We start from the raw sequence: 22947 nt of genomic DNA on the forward strand, positions 1-22947 counted from the left end.
TCCTGTCCGTGCCATCATCAACACCCGTGTACATGCTCGGTAATCGATAGAAGGAAGACCTCATGCTCTCATTTCACACCGTGACGTCAGAGAGAGGGCGGCAGACAGCCGGCCGGGGTGGGTGCCAGACTATAAAGACTCAGAGACGGGCTCCGGGCTGCATTCTGAGTGCGGGACGACAACACCACCTCTAATGGAAGTACAGAGAAATATCGGGCCCCAACAGACAAACAGCAGCAGTATGTGTGAGGCGACGCAGAGGTCGAGCGAACCTCGGCGAAAGAGAATGGATGAGCGCAGTGCGCCCTCGGAGATGGCCAGGATAATCACTGACCCGGCCACGGGGAAGTGCTACTGCCGTGGAAAAGTTTTGGGAAAGGTAGCGCAAGCATATAATATGCAGTCACCTTTTTTTTGGGGGGGGGGGGGGGGTTCCTTGTAACCTGAAGACGTAAAATGTTAACAGTGTTTTCCTCTTTCCAGGGAGGGTTTGCGAAATGCTACGAGATGACCGACCTTTCCACCAGCAAAGTTTACGCAGCCAAAATCATCCCGCATGCACGCGTCTCCAAACCTCACCAACGAGAGAAGGTAAGCGCGCACGGCTCCGGTGCCTGTGCGCACCGGTGTGGTTAGACAGCAGATTATCACAAAATTGCCTTTAGTTGCAATCGTGACCGTTTTGTGCCTTCCTCTGCTAGATCGACCGAGAAATTGAGCTGCACCGAGCGCTGCACCACAAGCACATTGTGCACTTTTATCACCATTTTGAGGACAAGGAGAACATCTACATTCTGTTGGAATACTGCAGTAGAAAAGTAAGTGCTGCTTGTCACATACTTAAGTGTCCGTACGGTACTTTTAAATTTGGTTAACACCTGCATTGCACCTAAAGTCAACGAGGCAGCACTCAATCTGTCCCCACTATAAAATACTTCTGTTTTAATTGTATTATACAGCAAATCTACACTTATCCCTACAGTTTTTTTTACATTAAGGATAATTCACTTTGTTGAGGTTTTCTTCAGACGAAAATTTGTGTTTCTAGAATAATTAATCTCGAGGAATTTCATTTAATCATTTCCTCTCTACATTATGTCTTTTTGCAGTCGTTGGCCCACATCCTGAAGGCTCGCAAAGTGCTTACTGAGCCGGAGGTGCGCTATTATCTAAGACAGATTGTATCTGGACTAAAGTACCTGCATGAACAAGAGATCCTTCACAGAGACCTGAAACTAGGTAAGGAATCTTTACACAGCAGTGACACGCTACAGTGCTGAGACGCTTTGTGCACAATTGTAACGATGCATTCTGTACAGGGGAGGATATCTCTTTCTTTTTTTCTCATACAAACCCACTTCTTTCTCTGTAATCAGTTTATCAAGGGATCTGTGCAATATTTAGCCTTTGGTCCTTGGTTGAATATCAATTGCTCATCATCACATTCCCTTTCTTCCCCACAGGTAACTTCTTTGTGAGTGAGTCGATGGAGCTGAAGGTCGGGGACTTTGGTCTGGCTGCCAAGTTGGAGCCAGCAGGAAACCGGAGGAAGACGATCTGTGGAACTCCCAACTACCTGTCCCCAGAGGTGCTCAACAAGCAGGGCCACGGCTGTGAATCAGACATCTGGGCCCTAGGCTGTGTCATGTGAGTAGGAGAACCGTAAATTCACTATTAGGTGCTTAAATGGTTTAGTAACTATCTAAATCTAAACTACAAACAGTCTGATAATAGATAATCAGTGTAAAAATACACATTGGCATCAAATTCCGTGGACTTGTCCATTCCTGTTCAGCCTACAGTCACTTGTCTTTAGTGATAGAACTCGGCTCACTTTTGCCCTCCATGCTGCTGCAGGTACACCATGCTGTTGGGCAGACCACCATTTGAAACCACCAACCTGAAGGAGACGTACAGGTGTATTAGAGAGGCGCGTTATTCCCTGCCCTCCTCCCTGTCGCCACAGTCTAAGCAGCTAATCACCAGCCTGTTAGCCAAGATCCCAGAGGACCGACCTAACCTGGACCACATTCTGAGGCACGACTTCTTCACACAGGTTAGACCCTATTTTCACCTCCCTGTCTGTCTGTCTGTCTGTCTGTCTGTCTCACTAAATGTCACTGTGTAGGAGTATAACAGTGACCCCCTTCCCACCACTGACCCACTTTTCGTTCCCCACAGGGCTTCAGTCCAGAGCGTCTGTCGGCGAGCTGTTGCCATTCAGCACCAGATTTCCACATCTCAAGTCCCGCCAAGAGCTTCTTCAAGAAAGCTGCCGCTGCGCTCTTTGGGGGGAAGAGAGACAAGGTCAAATACTACGAGACTCTGAGTGAGTATTACATCAGCCACTGAGCCACTTGTACACCAGCACAGTTATGTTTCACTTTGCACAAGTGTGGTTGCCACAAGAGGCAGCATTACATCTAATTCAAGCTCAATTCACATTTTAGTGCTCTGTCAGTTTATGTAGCTGCTGGTTATGAGGTCATGTCCTGATATGTTCTGTGTGTGTGTGTGTGTGTGTGTGTGTGTGGTCATTGCCTTTGATAGATAAATTAACCAAAGAGGAAGAGGAGATCTACAAACTGCAGCATGACCTGGAGAGAACCGTCATCAGTCAACAGCAGAGCAAAAAGATTTCTGAGGTAAGATATTGAATGAATATTCAACACAAAACAGGATATTTACAAGAGCGTAGGTGATGTTGCAGGCACATTATTCATACAGCCATTAAATAAATTGGGGGAGGAATGAGATGTCATGTTGAGGAGAATCCAATGAGTCACTCTGATGCAGCACTAAAACTTCATAGCAGCACAAATTCAGAGCGAACTAAAAGCACTTATTTTCCAACCTTTAAAGCCCTCCACTTTGCATCCATGGGTGACTGCTTAGTCATAGTAGGAAGACTCCGAGATTCTAACCCATGTCGTCACTGTTTTCTCACCTTCAGAATGGAAGTCTACTTCCGCCATCTGCCGAGAGCCCCGTTGGCACGGCAACGGAGAGCCAGTCCCCGACGACGCGAGACACCATCCGTCTCATCGTCAGGGGGAGCCTGGGGAGTTGCAGCAGCAGCAGCGAATGTAAGCTCACCAGCCTGGTTTCACTCTCACACACACAGCCCAGTGATCTCACACAGGCATGAATCAATGTTATATAATACCCCTTTTTATTTTAACCTTCAACTGTAAACCACACACAAGAAAATAGAGATTTGATGCAACAGCTGGGAATGCAAAATGATTTCTTGCAATGTAACATAATGTCAAGCTAAGTGACCCCCTGTTGTTGCTCCTGAAGGCCTGGAAGACAGCACGACAGGGAGTGTGGCTGAGACCGTGGCAAGCGTGTTGAGGGGATGTCTGGAGAACATGCCTAAAGGTGAGTCGACCTGCACACATTGTGGATCCGATGATAACTAAAGCTCTTTTTCCTGCACTTGACCTTGAATTGTCTAAACAGAGAGACATGTCGATCAAAGGACATGTAGATTCATGCTCCATGTTTAATTTTTTAAAGATACACTGATTTTTAACTCCAAGCTCAAGGTTGTCTGTTCTTTAAATCTTCCTTTTCAATTGTAATCAACTCCTCCTCCTCCTCCTCTGTGTTCTCACCTCGCAGCCGACGACATTCCTCAGGGCTCAAACACCTGCAGTCTTCAATGGGTGACTAAATGGGTGGACTACTCCAACAAGTACGGCTTTGGCTACCAATTGTCTGATTACACCGTGGGAGTTCTCTTCAACAACGGCACTCACATGAGCCTCCTGCCAGACAGAAAGTATGCACCATTCTATGCTTTCACCACACCCTACCTTTTAGTTTGACAGTTGCTAGTCACTACATATAATGGACATGGCTTTTTCTCAGCATGCTGTAGTACTTAGTGAGGTAATCACATGAATCACCTTAACTGTTTTCAAGCAAGAGGAATATTTTCAGTCAAGAATACCAACAGATTTTGAATGTCAAGGAAATCCATCTATGTTTGCTCCATTTATGTAGTGTTTATCTGAGTGGTTGTGTAACTCTGTGTTTATCTCCTTCTCTTCAGGACCATCCATTACTATGCAGAGTTGGGCCAGCGCTCTGTCTTCCCCACCTGCGAGGTTCCTGAACACTTTGTGGGCCAGGTGACCGTGCTCAAGTACTTTTCCCACTACATGGAGGAGAACCTCATGGATGTAAGTAAATCTCTCTATTCACCCACTCCTCTTTCTGTAATCTATATCTCTTTTGTCTTTCTATCCCCTGAAGCATTAGAGACGGTATCTTTCATGTTGCAGCATGTCTAATCCTGCTGCGTTACTCTTTTGCTTTCTCAGGGCGGAGACCTGGGTAGTATGACGGATGCACACATGCCCAGACTCTACCTGCTGCAGTGGCTCAAGTCCGACCGCGCCCTCATGATGCTCTTTAACGACGGCACTTTCCAGGTAAACACACACGCTATCACAGGAAACAGAGCCGTTGCTGGGCATGCTCAAAGTGGCACGTTTTGGGTGCAGTGCATAACACAGATCAACAGAGGAGTAGGGTTAGACCACAAATCAAATCAGGAAAAGTTAGCTTGCAATGGTCTTTTTCCCAAAATTGATAGAGAATAAACTAATAAATAAACTTCTTTTTTTTATTTTTATCTACAAAGATCAACTTTTACCACGACCACACCAAGATCATCCTGTGTTGCCAGAGGGACGAGTACATGCTGACATACATCAATGAGGACCGCGTCTCCAAAACCTTCAAACTCAGCTCCCTGCTGACGTCTGGATGCCCCACCGACCTGCGCGAACGCATGGTGTACTCCCTCAACATGCTTCTGCAGAGGTGCAGCTAAACCTACGATAATGCGCTTCGGACGTTGTTACACAAGAAAAAAAATCTACGCATTGTACTACTGCAGTGCTGCAGCGGGACCAGAATTGCGTGGGAAGGACAAGTTTGAGAATGGACCTGTGAAAAGTTAATTAACATTCCTACACTGTTGCACCTTCATGACTCAGCAGAGGTGCAGGGGAGAAAAATAATAACACACAGAGACTCTGTGGAGTGGGGAAGGAAATGTAGCACAATGACAGTGGGTGGCAAAGGGCTGATTTGTATGTTGATTGTTGGAGAAGAGGAAAGATGGACTATGTTGGAGCGAGTATGTTGGTACGAATGTGAACCCCAGCTGTTTCAGGGGATAAGAGGGATGTTTGGGGAGTAAAGACGAACGCTGGGCTGGCACCAGCTTAAACATGTATTGTATAGCTGATGCAGTTTTATAGAGGCAATCCATAAACTGATGCTCTGAATGTAACCAGAGCTAGACTGTGGAATATTGTAAATGATGTACAGTGTATGTTACAGCCAACTCGGCAGTGCAGACAATTGATTTGCTAATGTGTGTGGATGCTACAGAGTTCGGCTGTTTATTTGTCTCTGTGTGTGTGTGTGTCTGTGTCTGTGTCTGTGTGTGTGTGTGTGTGTGTGTGTGTGTGTGTGTGTGTGTGTGTGTGTGTGTGTGTGAGAGTGGGAGAGGTGTAACATCACACTAACTCTTAAAACTGTGATTTGTTCTCTTTAATGACTGATGGTATGGCACATTGAGATGGGAACCAGTGGGATGATGAGAGAGAGAGAATTACATTTAAAAAAAAAAAAAAAACTGTACCAGGGATTCTTTAAGTATCCCTTAAGAGCCATTATCATCATGGTAGAAAATGTCCTAAATAACTTATTGTGTAAAAAAAAAAAAAAGGTGCAGTATTTATTTATTTAATAATAAAGAGCATTTTCTAAAAGAAAAACTACTCCTGAGTACTTGTCTTTCTCATTGAATGTTGGTACCCATATCTATTTTCAGCAGCACAATTTCCTCCGTCTGCTAACAGATGTTATTCGATGTTTACTGCTATTACATTTTCCGAGTGTTCCCTCAAAATAGATCCTTGTTATTATTATTGATGTTTCTTTTTTTAAAGTGCACTTTAACAAACATGAAAATGAATTGTGTCCTTTTTTTTTTTCATATGTAAGAAGCAGTTCCTGAGTTCATGTATGGTACGGTGTGGTGAGAGTTAGATCAAACAACTCTTATCTGTGGGCTGGTCCAAGTCAAAGCAAGTATTTTCTCTTTAAACTTCCACAGGAAATGGGCACACAGACAGACACTTGATAGGGAACATGTTTACAGTGGAGTTGTTTATACTCAAGGTTCACGCCACTGTCTTTGCTGACTTTTCTTCCGGAGTGATAAATGGAGGATGGCAAAGAGGGACTTGTGCAATGTGGCTGACCTTGTCTTACACAAACGGGCGCTTGCTACTTCGCATACAAACAAGGGCACTGATCAACAGATAGGCCAGCTGGGAGGTTCAGAAACACAGCCTACTAGTGGCATGCGGCTGTGGAAGGACAGGCAGCCTAATGCAATGACTGAATGACTGTCGTACTATGTCAGTGATTGCATCAGCGCTTTAGAGTCGACGATCATTCTTAGACATCCTTTCACATTCACTGACTGTAACCATGGAAACTGGCAACCGCTGACCAAGTTTGGGAGAGTCGGAAATCAATGAAAGCTGGCACGGTTTCTCCTTGCTGAAAGTCAGAGCTCGTGTCCCGACGTACTTGTCTTTTGCTACTGATCCGCTTTTCTGCTGCACGCGCTTTGTTCTCCTCACGAGTATTTGATCCGGCTGTCTGTTGAACACCTCACTTATGTAATTATGGAAGTTGAACATGGATGTTTGAGTCATCCCTTTGGATGTTCGCTCAGAATATCTGTGCTCTTCAGAGTTCAATAATGAATGCCTCGTGCATAAACACACCCACACTGACAGAAGCAGCACAGGAAGTAGCCTACAAGAAGAAAGAGCAGAAATTATTCATGACGACACCTCTCGGGCTGTGTGTGTGTGTGTGTGTGTGTGTGTGTGTGTGTGTGTGTGTGTGTGTGTGTGTGTGTGTGTGTGTTTTGACAGTAATGGCCCCTAGAATGGATGCTTCAGTCAGACATAAATAGATGTTGTTGATGACGTGAAGTTTTCTGGCCTCGGGGGCATTTTTACCCCTGGTCCTAACATCTGAAGCGGAGTGCAGCATCTCCATCAGATGGCTGCAATTGGGATGAACCAAATTAATAACAGACTGCTGCCTCTTTCCAAGCGAGCGAGAGCAAAAGTGACAGCTTCTCTGAGGTTATGTGAGGGAAACCACTTCCCAGTCAAGTGTAGATTCAGCTCCTGTGATGATTGCTGTACGCAAAAACTCAGGTCAAGTCAGGATCTCTTCTGTGAGTCAGCATTTGTTAGCTGATCAGCTCTATTGGCCTCATGGGAACTTTTTGCACGTCTGATAGGCGTAGATAAGCTAATTTAAAAAACCCTGTGGAGCTCAAAAAGCTAATAGTTAGAGTTCACTTGATGTTCTTAGTGTCACTGTCATGTTATAACGCTGCCAGTTTTCAGTATCGCACACACAAAGCTGCTCCTCCTCGGTAATGTCACGTTGACAGTCGCAAAAGTCTTGTGCAGGGCGGTCAGGCTCAGCTCTGGAATGAGTCTAAGCTGGAGTGCCAAAGGGTATCTGTATACCTCAGCTTCTATCATAAAGTTCTCTGCAGGCAGTGGAGTGAGTCAGATTGGTGGTAAAAGTGATAGTAGGCACATTCTGCCTGAGAAAGAAAAGAAAAAAAGAAACATGCTTTGATTTGTGCACACGCCGAGAGGCATTGGGGGGGTTAGAGGGCCTTTGCATATCAAATGTCAGCACTCCTCCTCCTACTATGTGGACAAAAACAGATGTACTATAGAGGGAGAGCTGGGATGACTGTAGCTTTGCCCATTCTCTGCTGTAGCCTACAGTATTGACTGGAGAGATGAGCAATGCACAGCAGTCAAACTTACGTTACCAGTGCCAACTTAGTCAAATACAGTCTTAAATGTGTCCAGAGTGTGTACAAGCATGTAAGACGGTGTATGCGTGTTGGCTTTTCAACGTACTTCCGTTCCTTTCAGACCTATAAATACATTTAATGTTACGAATTAGTCACCATGTATGATGCAGTGGATGGCCAATTACGCTCAGTAATGTTCTGTTTCTGTTCTTTGTCGTTGTTGAAAATAGAACTTTTTGGATTTGTATTTTCATCATGAATCAAAACGTACTGGAAAGTCTGCAGTCAATCAGCACCAAAGAGTAGATAAGGAATAAGACAGCGAGGGCCTAAAATGAGTGTTATTGCAATAAATTGTTCAAACCTCAAACCAAGGATCCTGACTGAAGAACCCAAATGCAATCAATGTATAACATTAGCATAAAGCTCTTTGATTCTTATTAAATACATGTAGGTTTTTTTTTTTCTTTATCCAGACGTTAATCATACGTGTCAGACTAACTCAGCCGGAGTGACCCGAGATGAACCGTTGCACACTGCCTTCATCACATCGCCGCTGGACTGTGGCATAAGCTGTCAGGTGCTCCGGATGAGCATCATAGTCGGATCTTTATGATAACAGATTGTGCGACGTGTCCTTCCACTGCACCAGCACCCTCCTCTGTGATGTCAGCAGAGAATGTGACTTCCTCGAAAATGGGGTGACGACCTGCTGACTTCTTTAATAAAAACTTCACGTGGTTGTGTGTGGGCAGACAAAGATAAGATTCATGAGAGGAAAATGAGAAAAACTCTGCATGAGCTGCAACAGCAATGAAAAATCCAACACATTGAGCTTTTTCTGCCGTTTCCCATGAATAGAAGATATAAGCACCTTCAGACAATGCAGTGACTGTACTTTGTGTAAAATTCAAAGCATTTGCAAATACGGTGCTATACGTACTTTTGCAAATGTAACGATTGTACATCAAATTCACAGACATCCAGCATTTCCTCTATACTGTGCCCAAAGGCTATAGCTAGTATGGAAACATTGTATGTTCTGATTGGTTTAAAATATTGAAATCTGGTACGGACATACTTTGGGCAAGTATCTAGCATTTTTGGATCACATGAAAAATCACACTTTGATCAATAGTCAAAGTCAGGATTTTTGAGAAATGAGGAAAAAACGTCAGCATTGTTTGTATTTAATGACTTTTTTCTAACACTGCATACAGTATGTGTGCATATCTTTGATATTTTACTTGCTATGAGAACACAAACCAAACAAAGTAATTGTACTCCTTGTAGTTTGTCCAGCCATCTTCTTATCATACTGTACTATCTCTAGTCTTTAGGCACATGATGCTGCTGTTTTTTCCTAATATATAATGGAGAATGGCTCCATGTGCCTAAAGACTAGATATATTATGATAAGAAAAGAAACTTCAGAAAATGTCTTCAGACTTGTGACTCAAGCTGAGAGAACACATCCACCAAAAATAAATTAAACATTTCAGGCACAGGCACAAACGGGATATTGATAAAAGCCGCTCAGGCAGTCCAGTATTTAGGCCAGATCTGCCTCTCAGTAATATAATAATCACAGATCAATAAAAAAATAATAGTTCATTAATCCATATTTCATTAATCCATATTTCAATATGGTAACAGAAACAACTGCAAAACCTGTCCCCTGGACTTTTAGCTTTTCTGGTTGCAATTCCCATGGGAACCAAACCAAAAGTCCTGCAGCATCAACCTCTCCCCATCCTATCATTATAGCATAGTAGTTTTACAGATGATCATTGAAATGCACTGGGTTGGGAGATAATTACTGTTTAAGCTCTTCTAAAGTAGACGTTGCATTCCATCCATAACAGAAAATGAAAGGTTGCTAGAGACTTTCTGAAGTTCCTTTTCTCATACTCAAATTCCTCTTTGCAAGGTTTAACTTGTCTGAGAATTAGCTGCTTATCAAGGACACAGTCATGTTTTATTGGTTCCAATGATTGTTTTTCAAAAGCTGCCTGCCTGTCTGTCTGCCTGTCTGTCTGTCTGTCTGTCTGTCTTTCTATCTATCTGAAAATCTAAAACAAAACTTGATATACAAAGTTCATGCTTGAGTCAGCAGCAAAACACCAACTAGCCTGTTCAAGGCACGTGGTTCTAAGGCTATTTAAGCTGAGCAGTGTTGGTGTCACTAAATGTGGGACGAGAGGCATTTAGCAAAGATCCGTGAAGTGTGGCAAGTATTTAAATACAGCCCTGCCTTGTGGAGGGAGGAAACTCCAGAGGCTTCAAAGCAACGTTTCAATCCTGTGACTCACTGAGGCGATAGAAGGACAAAGCAAATCCTACACACACACACACACACACACACACACACACACACACACACACACACACACACACACACACCATCTCCCTTTGGATTTAGGTGGGGTTTTGTTGCCCAATAAGTTAATAGCTGAATGTTAATTATCTTTTCTCTATCCATGCTGGAGCTTTGTATTCTATCACCACTGCTAGATACAGAAGTATGTTTTTATGTAACAAAAATGCAATGTGCAAATTGTGTATTTATATATATATTTGTCAACATCAATGCCAGCAGATTTGTTGATACAAGGTTATAACTTAATTTTATGTTACAGCTTACACAATGTCACAGCATGCCCACACAATTTAGAGCCAATAAAACTGAACACTGTATATTATCCACCCTCCTGAGTTTCAGTAGCTCTGACTGAACTGAGAAGCTCTACAGCAGCTCTTGTTCTTTGGTAATGGTGTGTTTTTAATGGTGTGTTTTCTTCATTTATTGCAACAAATTCCTTATTTATAAATCATACAATCATATAGTTGGAGAAGTTTGGACTACTATAAAGTTTGTTCAGAGACATGTAACTGAGGGGTGTGACACAACAAACCCATGCCCCTTTGGCATTTCCCCGAGCCCACAGTCTTGGTCCGGTAAAAGCCAAAGGTAATGTTATCCAAATTGCCGTCCTCGCAGCATGCACAAGACAGATGCAGAGGCGGACAAATGGACTGCGGTGCCGGATGGAGGAGGATCGGCTTCATGATGTCAGCTGGGGGAAGATGAATCTCCACAAACTTTGATGATGCTTCAGAGTGCTGGCGTTTCCGGACACAGAAACATTTTCAAAGCAGCTGGTGCTGAAGAGGAAAAAAAAAAAAGGGACATCACATTGTGATTTTTCTTTATTCTTCAAAGGAACAATTTACAGTGTGTTCAACTGAATGATCCGTGTGGCAGACAAGTATGCTTTCTCTGTGACGCAACCGTCCAACCATACAGAGGGACCATGAACCGGTATCTATTCATACGTTGCTACATGCAGAGTATCAGCTGAATGTTTTCACCGAAAGCGAGAAGAAAAACAAACACTTCTCATTACGCAGCTGTAACTGCTTTGAGAAGGACTGAATTAAATATCCTCTCGTTTGCAGATAGTCTGTTCAACATATTGCTGCTCTGTTTGTGTGTCTAGGTGCTCTCATTCATGAAAACGCTCTTCCTGCTCCAGCGTGGAGAAAAAAAAAAAAAAAAGAAGGTAAAATGCCAGTACAAAGAGGAGGCTGGAGAGTCTGGCGTGAGGTTAGCGTGGTAGGGCAGTGTTCCCGGGGATCCGTCTGACAGCCCCATCAAAGAGCCAATCAGCGCATCGTCTCTGATAATAGATCGTCAGTCTCCGCTTGCTCTTCCGCTGAGCTGAGTGGGAGACACACTACTGTTTCCATGGCAACTGACATTCTCATCATCGCCCGCACGGTTAACACGCAGCTGTAATTCATTTGGCCGCTCTCTGTTGGTCCTCCTGTATTGCGTGCACACTTTGTGATCACATTGTGATCATATCGTTTCATACGGTCGGTTGAAGCTTTCGCGGTGTGTATTTGGAAACACCGGTTATTTAATTCAATACCGGATGGTCTTCCTTCTTACACGTGAATCATTCAACACCTGTCGATGCAAATTGTTTGCTGGCAGGCATGAAAACAACGTTTCAAAGTCTAGACTGTGGTATTACCCGCATTTGTCTCCAGAATAGCTTGATTTAAGAAGGTGGTACCATCTGCATTTTTGGGACTTTGCGCTAAACATACAGGTTGCTGCTCACCTTTAAATGATTTCTAGTTAAAAGTAGCAAATTGCTCTCATGTCTTACTTTGTCTTAGTTTTGTTTTCCCAAGTCGTTTTTCCGTTTCACTTTGCATCAGCATTATGCTCCCCCTTACTGTTACTCTCCAGATTCTCACAGGAAGTATCCACATAGATAAAACCTTTGAAAAACCAACTATCACAATCATGTCCTTTTATCTTTAGTTTTGGGCCTTAACACCAATAAATTTCGCAATAAACAAAAATCCCCAAATATACAAATATGATTTAAAAAAAGTCAACTCATCTGTGGTAAATTGTGACTCTGATAACTTTTTTATTAAGTTTTGTCTTTTTGTTAGCCGGTCTAATCAATAAGTTGCAGATGGGAAAGGAGAGGTGAAAGTTTTACTGGTTGTTACTGGGCTGCAGCAGCTGCTGCCATGGCACCGATGAATGATCGAGAATGACTGACGCACGCCTGCTCTGTAAGCTACATGCGTTTATGAATAAACCTTCAACTAGCCAAATATGACACAATAACTGTTGACGAACTGTCATGCCGTTTACTGCTAACCATTCGCTGGGACAATAGCTGTTGTCACTGTTTGTATTCCTTTCAGGGGGAAGTGAACAGGAACACATCCTACGGGATATCCTTTGTTTGGCCTGGCAGATGAAATGGGAACCACAAACCAGAGTTTAAGGATTAAGGAGGAGGAGGAGGTGGACTACACACTCTCAAAGATCACAAGTGTAATAATAGGACTATTAAGTATTATTGGAAATTGGTATATAATAAGCAGCCCTGTAAATCCTTAAAGTTAAATATATGGCCTGTGAGACAAATTTAAGGAAAACCAAAACAACCACACACATTACATAGATGATGTCATACAGCTCATGTCATGGTGTCAGAGTTTGGTTCCCTCAAGAGTCCCAGGCAAAATCTAAGAGGTTAAAAGGTAATTAAAAGGTAAAGGTGGGATAGAAATCTTGATTTCCCCTAAAGAGAAATTATGTTTGCAGCCATTGTAACCAATAGTCACACGTCAGTAAGAAAGCAAAATTATTTTTATTTTTTCAGATAAGACAGAAACGTAGATCATTTTTGTAGGTTTTGCCTGTGAAATACCAAATACTTTCACCTCTTCAGGCCTTGGTAAATCTTTCAAAGAGTTTGTTTTGATATGGTAAAGTCTATTTCCACATCCATATGAAGACTTGCTGTGTGCCGTCCAGATGAGTTTACCTTCTGTGCCGAGGAGCAGGTGTTATAACGCATGTGAGGCTCTGCGGAGTTCACCTGTGTGACTCCACCGGCTAAGTGCAGCAATACAGACAAACAGCTTACTCACCATCACTTCAGAGGGATGTGTTGACTGTCAGTAATTGTACGTTTTGTCTGTACATCTGTGTGTGTGTCAACTGAAAGCCCACCTGGAGACCCATATCGAGGCTTGACTAACACCTTTTAAATGTAGCTGTAATGTCATGTGTTTTGGCTATGCGCTCAGATTCACTGCAGCACAGTGACTCAGTGGATTTAAACCTCAGCCTTGTCACTGTGGGGGTTTTTGTGTTTTTCCCATATGTGTGTGGAGTTTTTCCCTCATTTGGGTCTCCAGGTTCAAAGACATGCAGCTCATGCAAACAAAAGACTCTTAACTCTAGATGTGAGTGTAAATGTCCTGCAGAGGCCTGCTGACCTTCCTCATTAGGGCTGTCACGATATCAGATTTTTGCTACAAGATTATCATGGCCAAAATAATTCTAAATAAAGATATTATCGGGCTATCTATAGAAAATCAAAAAACACAAAATAATGGTATTAGTCAAATTCATCTTTAACTTTGTGTATTTTGTCTCTTTCTGGCTAATTAATTACACTTAAAATACGAGAGAAGTTATACAATTATGATTTAAGAGGCGCTGGATTATTTACACAATATTATCATGTGTATTATTAACATATCAATAATATTTTTTTTTAAATATTATTGTCAATACGGGTATCTCACCACACCCCTAGTCCTTATGTATATGAAGTTGTGAAAAGTAACATTTACTCAATTGCTGTGATTACGTCCTTCTACTTATTTCTTGTTACTTTATTCGTTCAGGGAATTATTTAACTTTGAATTTATTTGACAGCTGTAGTCAAAACTTACTTTGCAGATTATGATTTCATACAATTTCATTTCTTATAAGACAAGCTGTGTACAATATAATGCATCATTGTAGATTAAAATCAAGAGTTTAAAGAGATCAATATAATTAACTCCTCCCACCAGCTGGATTTTTTTTATCCATTTTGCTGATAATCCCTCTGTGCTTGTACTTGTACTACTAAACGTGTAACTTAACTGCAGAAAACTTTTGAAGGCATAACTGTTACCTGTAAGGGTTATATTTATAGTGTGGTCATGTTACTGAGTATGTGTATAATTACTACTGTGTATGCACAGGAATGAGAGAAGTGTTGAGAGAGGCGAGTGTATCTGGGGAACTGGGTGTGTTGAGAGATGTGGTTTCGGTGGGATAACTCACCTCTGTCTGCTTTTTATTACACACACATGACTGCGGTGGACTCACTATCATGGTCCTGAGTAGAAATAAACAACTGTAGAAAATAGTAGAAAGGATTGTTGTTCATTATCAGCCTGTGGATCTTGTTGGATGCAGTCTACAGCACTTTGCATGAACAATTCCACCTCTTTCTCGGCTGTAATCAGATAACATTGATAGACAGTATTCTCCTTGACAACCCTTCACATTCAAAAAGACCTTCAACAAAATATGGACGTAGTCTCCGTGACATCACCCATTGGTTTGTGGACTGCCATTTTTAGGCCTCGTGGCCGACATTTTGCCATCGCCATCTTGGCTTTTTGGACGTCGCCATCTCTGCTTTTTGCAAACAGTAGTGACACCAGAGGGTGGAGCTAAATACACGCTGAATAAGACATTTTTATACAACCAAAAAGGTTACAATTATATGTTTGATTAAACTAAAAACACGCTGTGAAAGGGTTAAAGTTGTAAAATGAAATAATGGACAACTCTCAGACCAGACAAGCCTTGGTGGCGACCTGCCAATCACAAAGTAGCCACACCCTAAAGCTTACCCTGCTTTATTGTGTTTTACTCTAAATGGGACTATAATTTACCAAAGGAACATCATAATGTATCGAAGAAGACTGAAAATTAGTGATCGAGACCATAAAATCATGTTCACAATGTTTTCCTGAGGTGAGAAGTAGAGTCATGTTCTTGTAGACGTCTATACAATCTGACGTCTTTTTGCAACCAGAGGATTCGCCCCCTGCTGGTCATTAGAAATGCTGGGTAGCTCCAGTTGTTGCCCTTTTAGCAGTGCCGACCGCCTAACTCTAGAAATGGGCAAGGTGATGAATCATCGTTGCCAGCCTCAAGTGGTCATTCGAAGAACTGCAGTTTTTGGCACTTCCGCTTTGACTTTATTTCTCAGCACCGGAGTTTGCCGCTTGATAGGAAATCATGTCCACAAGCAAGCTTTTGCAACAGCATAAACAAGTCCAGACAAGACCAAGACCAGTCCAACCCTCAAAAACCTCCCATATCAAGAATGAGGAAGATGCTTTATGCAGTTGGGCAATCTCTGTGCCTTGCAGTGTTTGCATCTGCAATCTCTGGGCAGAAGAAGCCTCGTTCATTGTTTCAGAAACCACGGGAGATGCATGAGTGTCTGGAGTCACTATTAGGCACCCTCTTCCTTGAGAGATGGGGGATTAGATAAATTGCAGCCAAATGCATTTGTGTCAACATGCAGAGATCTCCAATGGGAATACACACAGTGAGAGGAAAATATGCACACAGGCACACACAGACACACACAGACACACACACAGACACACACACACATGTACGTCAGAGCCTTTCCAAACTCTACGGAAGTATTTTCAGCATCCAGGAGGCACTGCCAAAAGCACCGTAATTATCTTCATGTTATTTTTGTTGCTGTCACTGAAATTCAAGCACATTACCAAGAATAGAGAGTAATTCAATTCGAGGATTCTCAGTGATGTTATCTCTGATTCAACACCTGGGAATAAAAGCTGTCAGGGCATTTTCCATGCATTCATTAAAAGCTCCTGTCAGGAATTTTTTTTTTTTATCGTTTTATCTTTATCTATGTTTTGAGTCAGCCCTCATTCACTTGACTCAGAAAGTTTGATGGCACGATGAAGCTGGCAGTTTCTCTCATCTGGATTTCTACATACAAATGATGTCATTACTGTGTGTCATAGGACACACACAAAATCAGATTACGTTTACACGGCCACTCATAGGAGGTGGACTATTTTCCAGCTGGCAGTAAAATTCAAACTTGAAACTGTAAGCGTATGACTATATCTATCACTCTCTCTCCTTCGTTGTTACTGAAAATAAATGAAATCTCCCCTCTGACGCATTGGCTAGACAACGCTATACGACTAAGACTGACTGCAGCATCAGTGTTTGTGTCACAGCAGAGACATTTTACTGCCAGAGGCCTCAGGGTACTGATGTCTTTTAAAAAACACTAGGCTTTTACTTTTCAAAGATTACGTAACACAGAGAAGATGTGCTTTGTTTAGTAACTGCGTTGTAGCCTACTGTGCCGTACATGCCCACAAGTTGTGATGCTACACCACTAACATTTGAGTCACAGTACAGTGCCTCAGTGCATTTACAGTTAGTGTGTTCCATCACAATAAGCATAGTAATATTTATCAAACATGCGGATAGGTGTAAGCTCTTCCCCAGAGATTGAGGTTTACTTTGTCCAAAGATATTCTGCTCCAATGTAACCGTTGCTATGTAAAATGTAATTTATTAGTTTTAGTTAATCAATTAATTAAGTAATTTAGGGTGTTGGTGAATAACACTCTAATCACATGTCAAGGGGAAGTTAACCAAATGCCCCCTGCTTCATATTTGCATTAATAATGCATCAATATCTCCTCCACAGGGGTGGAAGTAAATATATTTACATTTGTCATGAAAGTGTTTTTTTGTGTAGCCAACTTCTATTTTTTGTCTTTTAGAAAACTATAATTTTATTTTGAAATCGTATCATGTATTGCACGGAACACCAAGTATTACAAAACTGCATATTCAAACCGCTTCCTTTTAAAATGCCCTTCCAAAAAACTGGAAGAGAAGCCGACGTCCGCGGCCGTAGGAATTCCGTTCAGGTGAGTTCAACAACACACTGACTCTCCATGAGAACGTCAACACGCGCTGCAACGTAGCAGAACGTCGGCGCGCTACGTGGTGCGTAAAGACGTTTTGCTTTTATTTGTGTTTGCGGGCTGTAACCTTATTGTATCCATATTATGGCTGATGTCGGCCTTTGTGATGGTTCTGCTCTTGATTGAAGTGTCAGGCTATCTGAGTTGTGTTATTTAAGTTGTGTGGCTTAGTGCTTGTTGCACTTGCCATTGTGTTGACTTTATTTTTAAGTAATTTGTTTGATTGCCTGAGTTTTGTCAGATTAATTATAGGGAAGCCACGCTGAGGAAGGCGGTTATATATTTATAATTGATCATCAGTGGTAACCAGCTGCATACATTGAATTAATTGTTGATTTTGACACATGATGCTGATGTTGTGCCAGGACTTTGACATTATGCAATTTATTTTGTAGCCTAAAGATGTTCTTTAATTTAACAGCAATACATATATAATCACCTTTTACTTTTATTTAGGCTAATTAAATGTTTACACAAATACTTTTACCTGAGTAAGTAACGGTACATTTTCTTTAGAACAACAGTCTAGTAGCTACACTTTCCAGCTCTGTCACTAGTGTGAAGTAGCCACAATTTTTTTTAGCATCAGTGTAGTCTAGGGCTGCGACTAACAATTATTTGAATTGTCGATTAATCTGTCGGTTGTCTTGGTTTTTAAAATGTCGATCAGTATTTCCCAAAAAAGATGAAGATATTCAATTGACTGTCACAGAGGAGTAAAGAAACTCAGAGAATGACTTGTAGAAAAAAATACTATTCATATTAATATACCAATTAATCGATTACCAATGTAGTTTTGATTAATATAATACTTGACAACTAGTCGATTAATCGTTGCAGCTCCAGTGCAGTCATTTTCCTACAGATGTTGTGAGTGTGTTGCTGAAGGAGAAGAAAGCTAGAGGGAGGGTTGAGTTCAGAGTAGTGGGTTGTTTACTGTGAGCAGCTAAAAAGAAAGTGTGGTTGTTGTGGAATTACGTGACGAAAAGATTGGTGGGGGGGTTGCTGCGATTGGGTAAGGGGACTTGAATGACACTGAGGTGACGCAGGAGCCTCACAGCAGAACCCGTGGGTTCAGTCTATTAGCAATCAACTGTCTAAGCACTGGGGAGGAAACTGCAAGCTATAGCACGCCAATTAGGGCAAAGCATGTGCATGGTGGTGTGTGTGTGTGTGTGTTCGTACATGTGTCTCTCTGTTCATGCATGTGTGTGTCTCTCTGTTCATGATTATGTTTCTCTCAGGGCAAGTGAGAATAACACATATAGCCTCTTGAGACCAAGCAAGCTCTTGCCACAATAGTCAGTATTCAGTGAATTAAAGGCTTTCATACGATATCTAAAACAGTACAAAATGACTGAGAAAGATCGTCATAGTTTTGTGATTCCTACGAGTTGCGCTGCACTTGACCTCACAAAGATTGAGAGGCCCAGTGCTGATAGGTAAATACAACCAAATGACAGGAGAGCCATTTGTTTGCCAAATTTGGACTGTAGAGGGACACATTACGTAATACTAAGGATGTTTAAAAGGTTCCTTTTGTTTACTGTAATAGACAAAAGTGCAGCTCTGAGCAGCTTTTGTAAGGTTCTAAAAGACGTCAGGAGAAATGACAGCTCATTATTCAGCTGTTGGACCATTATTAAACTCTTCTTCACAACTTCGAAAGCTTTTTTCTCATGTTCATGCTGAATCATTTTGACTGCCCAGGAATGGGATGAGAGCTGAGTCGACTGCTAAGACCGATAAGCACATTTGCTGCATCACTGTCCCAAGCATGTGTACAAAATACCACTTAACAATAAGGCGACGTTTAAAATATGCTTACATACTTTTAAGCTGTCAGTATTTGCTCTATTGTGGTTGATAAATTACTGCTCAGTGCTTTAAAATAAAAATAATCAACAAAAAATGGATGTTGTTTTGCCAGGTAGTAATTAAGGTGAAATGTCTCTCTGGCAGAATCCAGACCAAAACATATTTGTTGATGACTGCTAGACAATGTAATTGCACCAGGTAATCTGGGACACACTGTTCCCACAAACATGCCTGATATTTGCTTCTTGTCTTCTGCTGTGAATGGTCAAATTAGAGCTGTCAAACTGTCACTCCGGCCACCATCAAGATGGAAATTACGGTAAAGTGTTACCAAGATGTTTTCCAACAGTATGCATCTGGTTCATTGCAAAATGGAAACACCATGACCATGATGACTCGGCTGTATGACACCCATGTACTCTTCTTTAGAAAAAAAGGAAAGGGGTCGTCCCTGATCTTTAACGCATTCATTTAAGATTTATTATCTGAAGAAAGGGTTAACTGACAAATTTCCTTTCAACGTAGTATGTCAAGTGATATAGGTTGACAGCAAAAACCTTCCACCTCCTTCTACTACGTCCTACTACTATATCTGTAAGTGTGGATTGTTGGTGGTACATAAAAGGCTCTGCAGCTGCAGATGGTTGAGTGCGTAAGTGATCACACCTTTCCTTCCAGCAGGAAAGAATTGGTTGTCTAAGCACAAGGCTTCCTGCAGCCCAAATTAACCCAATGGTTATTTTCCTGCCAGACTGTTTCCTCAGATATTTGAGCCATTGCTAGCTTCTTACAATGGAAATGTGCAGCTGCAGTGACCTAGCTTTGTGTGTTTTGTTTGGAGGGGGGGGGGGGGGGGGGGATTTAATCTTCCTTTAAGAAACTAACTTTAAACTTGGTTAAAATCAGTCTTGTTTTTTTATTAGCTCACTAACTCCTTGCCTCACTTGCTCACTCGCCCTTGCTCTCTATCTCTCTATCACACGCAGTGTTTACCCTCCACCAGTGGGTGGAGCGGATTTAACAACGCTTCCTGCACAACAGGAAGCAGGGAGCGGGGCAAGAGAGATGGGAAGGGCTCAGAGGAGTTGATGGATGAGCTCGTTTTACCCCATTGTCTCTGCTTTCCTAGACAGGTGCACTTGAGCCTTTAGTAAGATAACAAAAACAGTTTGTTTTTTCAAAAGATTAGACATTATTTTGGTGTGGAAGGGTTTTGTGGATTCAAATGTATAACCAGATGTGTAGCTAAAATTGTGTATCTGAACAAAACTGCAATGTTCCGATTAACTATGACAGAGAAGCGATGGTTAAGGAACACGAAATAGTGCTGACAAAACTGGGTACTACTGCTACTTAAATACTATATTAGTATTTATTATTATAATTTTTTTCCTTTCACGATTAACTTAAAAACATTAATTGACCAATTAGGCTAATTTTGCGAGTCTAGATTGCATCGATCTCAATGAAATTCAGCCCCCTCACATCCAAAACACTAAATAACATCTAGCAATGTGTACTTTAAAAAAAAATATGATTTTTAATGGGATTGTAAGAGACGCATTTTCTCACAGCTGAAAGCAAAACGTTACACATGCTGAGAAGTTCACCTCACAGGTGCAAATTTGGAACAATTAGTTCTCAGAAAACACTTATATCAGAAGGTCACCGATGAATTGTTTTGCATATAGAAGCGGTTGAATTTATGTTATCATACAAGAAAAGAAATCTCAGTGCTGAATACATGTATTTATTCCTTTTTGTGGTTTGAGGATGTGTGCAGATTATTCATACTTTTTGACTGCAGTAAGATAAATATAGGCGCCATACCCAGTGTAGTTTGTAAGTGCGTTTATTTGTGTACTACCTTTCAAAAGCTGATGTCACAAAGTGCTTCACAACAGGAAAAGACATATAATGTAGAGAATTGGTAAGTGATTATAAAGGAGGTTGGTTAATTAAGGTTGTTGCTCAAATGCACAGTCTCGACTTGAAGATGCACTCACATTGACGATGTGCTTTTATGAAGATGTTTATCATTTCAAACCACTTATGCGGTGCAAAGCAAAGATTTTCATTTGACGACGCAGTTGTAGTCACTGACGGATTTATTGTATCCAGACTTAAAGGTTAGTATTTTAAATGCTGTACTACCTGTTGTGTTTCGAGAGCAGGAACTGCATTCGAATATTTTGATTACAAAAATAGAGTATGTTGAGCAAACACAACATATTTTTCCTGATTCACTGAAGTTTTGTAGAAATAAGAGTGAAGACTTTTGTTCATTTTAACTTATTTTGCTAGGCTGCCATTGGCCTTAGACAATGACAAATAAGTATGTAGCCTATTTCCTTTAGGAACCGTTGACTTAAAATCTGAATAAGACAAGTGGCAAACGAGTTTAATGTTATTGCATCAAAAGCAGATCATCAACCTCAGTTGCTGAGGTTGCATTTCTTAATTATGGAGCTGTCTCTTACTCAAAGTTCTGTTCCAGCAGTTTGTGATATGTTACTTGTGTAAAGCTCAGTGTTTGTGTTGTAACAGGATAAGTTGACTGCTCTGCTTAGGCTTGATTTTAAGGTGCCGCTACAGAAAATGTCTCGGCATGTCTGACATGCATGCAAGAATAAATGTCAGGCTGAAAGCTAAACTGTTTGTCAGGCAGCGATGTTGTCTTGCTCTCCTTTATACTGTCAGGGCTAGACCAATTGAAACTCAAAACAAAATAATATTAAATGCAATTCATTGACAAAAATACTTCAGATAAATGAATTGAATTTATTTGTTGTATTGTTGTATTTTTTATTTTCGTGTCTCAATATCTGATAACAGATGAGACGAGCTGCAGATTCATTAGTGAAGCACAACCCAGCAAAAGAGAAGCGAGCACACATCCACACGCAGAACAGTGCATTGTGTTTCCTGTAGCATCATTATTGCTGTGAATGCCTTTAGCTTGTTCGTACCAGTCATCAGTTGCTCAATTGCAGACCAACAATACCAAGGGTGACTCACTGTTTATGGCAGGTAGACAAATGAGAATTAAGGTGAGACTGCACCAACCTTGACTTGTGGCATGTCAGACATACCACAGACATGTTTTAAACAGTAATAAAAATCACACCTTCCAAAAACCTACAGTACAGTCTGCATTTTTCCTATGAATGACAGGCGTTGCTTACAATCCAGGCTTCATACAGAAGACAATTTGAGTTTCTGATGTGTCCTAGAATGTCACTGCACTCTCACCGGACCCGAGCTGGAATTTATTTTGTCACGGTGCTCTGAAAGGCTTTGTGGGAATACAAAGACTTTCATGCGGTTGAGAGAGAGAGAGAGAGAGAGAGAGAGAGAGAGAGAGAGAGAGAGAGAGAGAGAGGACTCCATCTCAAGAGGCAGTGTGATTGCTATGTGCTTTAACAAATAAGTTGCTGTACAGGCCTTCACAGAGTGCACAGAGGCTTCCAGTGATGCTGCTGGGGACATGTGTGTTCCTACCATCTGTGCTCAGTGTTGTTTGTGTTACGTGAATCAGCCTTTCAAGCCAGAGAGGTTGATAATTGAGAAGCACAACATGCACTTACAGCCACAGAACAACAAAAACGCCACTTCAATGCAATGACAAATACTGAATGCAAGTGCAAACATTTCTGAGTAGCTGAGCAGTAAAGTTTACAGGGTTCATCGTATTGATTCTTCTGGGTAGCAGAGAGGGATGTTCAGCAAGAAAGGGATAGGTGATGTGATGTGTCTGATAATGGCCATGTGTGGTCAGAAAGAGTAACTTACGAAAACGGCTGAAAAGTACAGTCCTTAATATTCAAACATCACTTTACGTTGTTGCTGGA

At 41.6% G+C, this 22947-nt stretch overlaps 1 protein-coding gene across 1 annotated transcript; it reads left to right on the forward strand.

The window, feature by feature from the left end:
• The first annotated feature begins 177 nt into the window (after positions 1–177).
• Positions 178–5716, forward strand: plk2b (polo-like kinase 2b (Drosophila)). Its single transcript, XM_068703881.1, has 14 exons — positions 178–379; positions 484–591; positions 702–818; positions 1110–1239; positions 1464–1647; positions 1858–2056; positions 2182–2329; positions 2551–2645; positions 2954–3086; positions 3304–3384; positions 3628–3787; positions 4061–4190; positions 4332–4442; positions 4655–5716. Exons 1-14 carry the CDS (start codon positions 194–196, stop codon positions 4844–4846), a joined length of 1974 nt encoding a protein of 657 aa, XP_068559982.1. The 5' UTR covers positions 178–193; the 3' UTR covers positions 4847–5716.
• Positions 5717–22947: the final 17231 nt, after the last annotated feature.

The sequence above is a fragment of the Cebidichthys violaceus genome, unplaced genomic scaffold (genome assembly GCF_023349555.1).
Source record: "Cebidichthys violaceus isolate CVI_PGR_0920_01 unplaced genomic scaffold, fCebVio1.0.p SCAF_9, whole genome shotgun sequence".
Lineage (NCBI taxonomy): Eukaryota > Metazoa > Chordata > Actinopteri > Perciformes > Stichaeidae > Cebidichthys > Cebidichthys violaceus.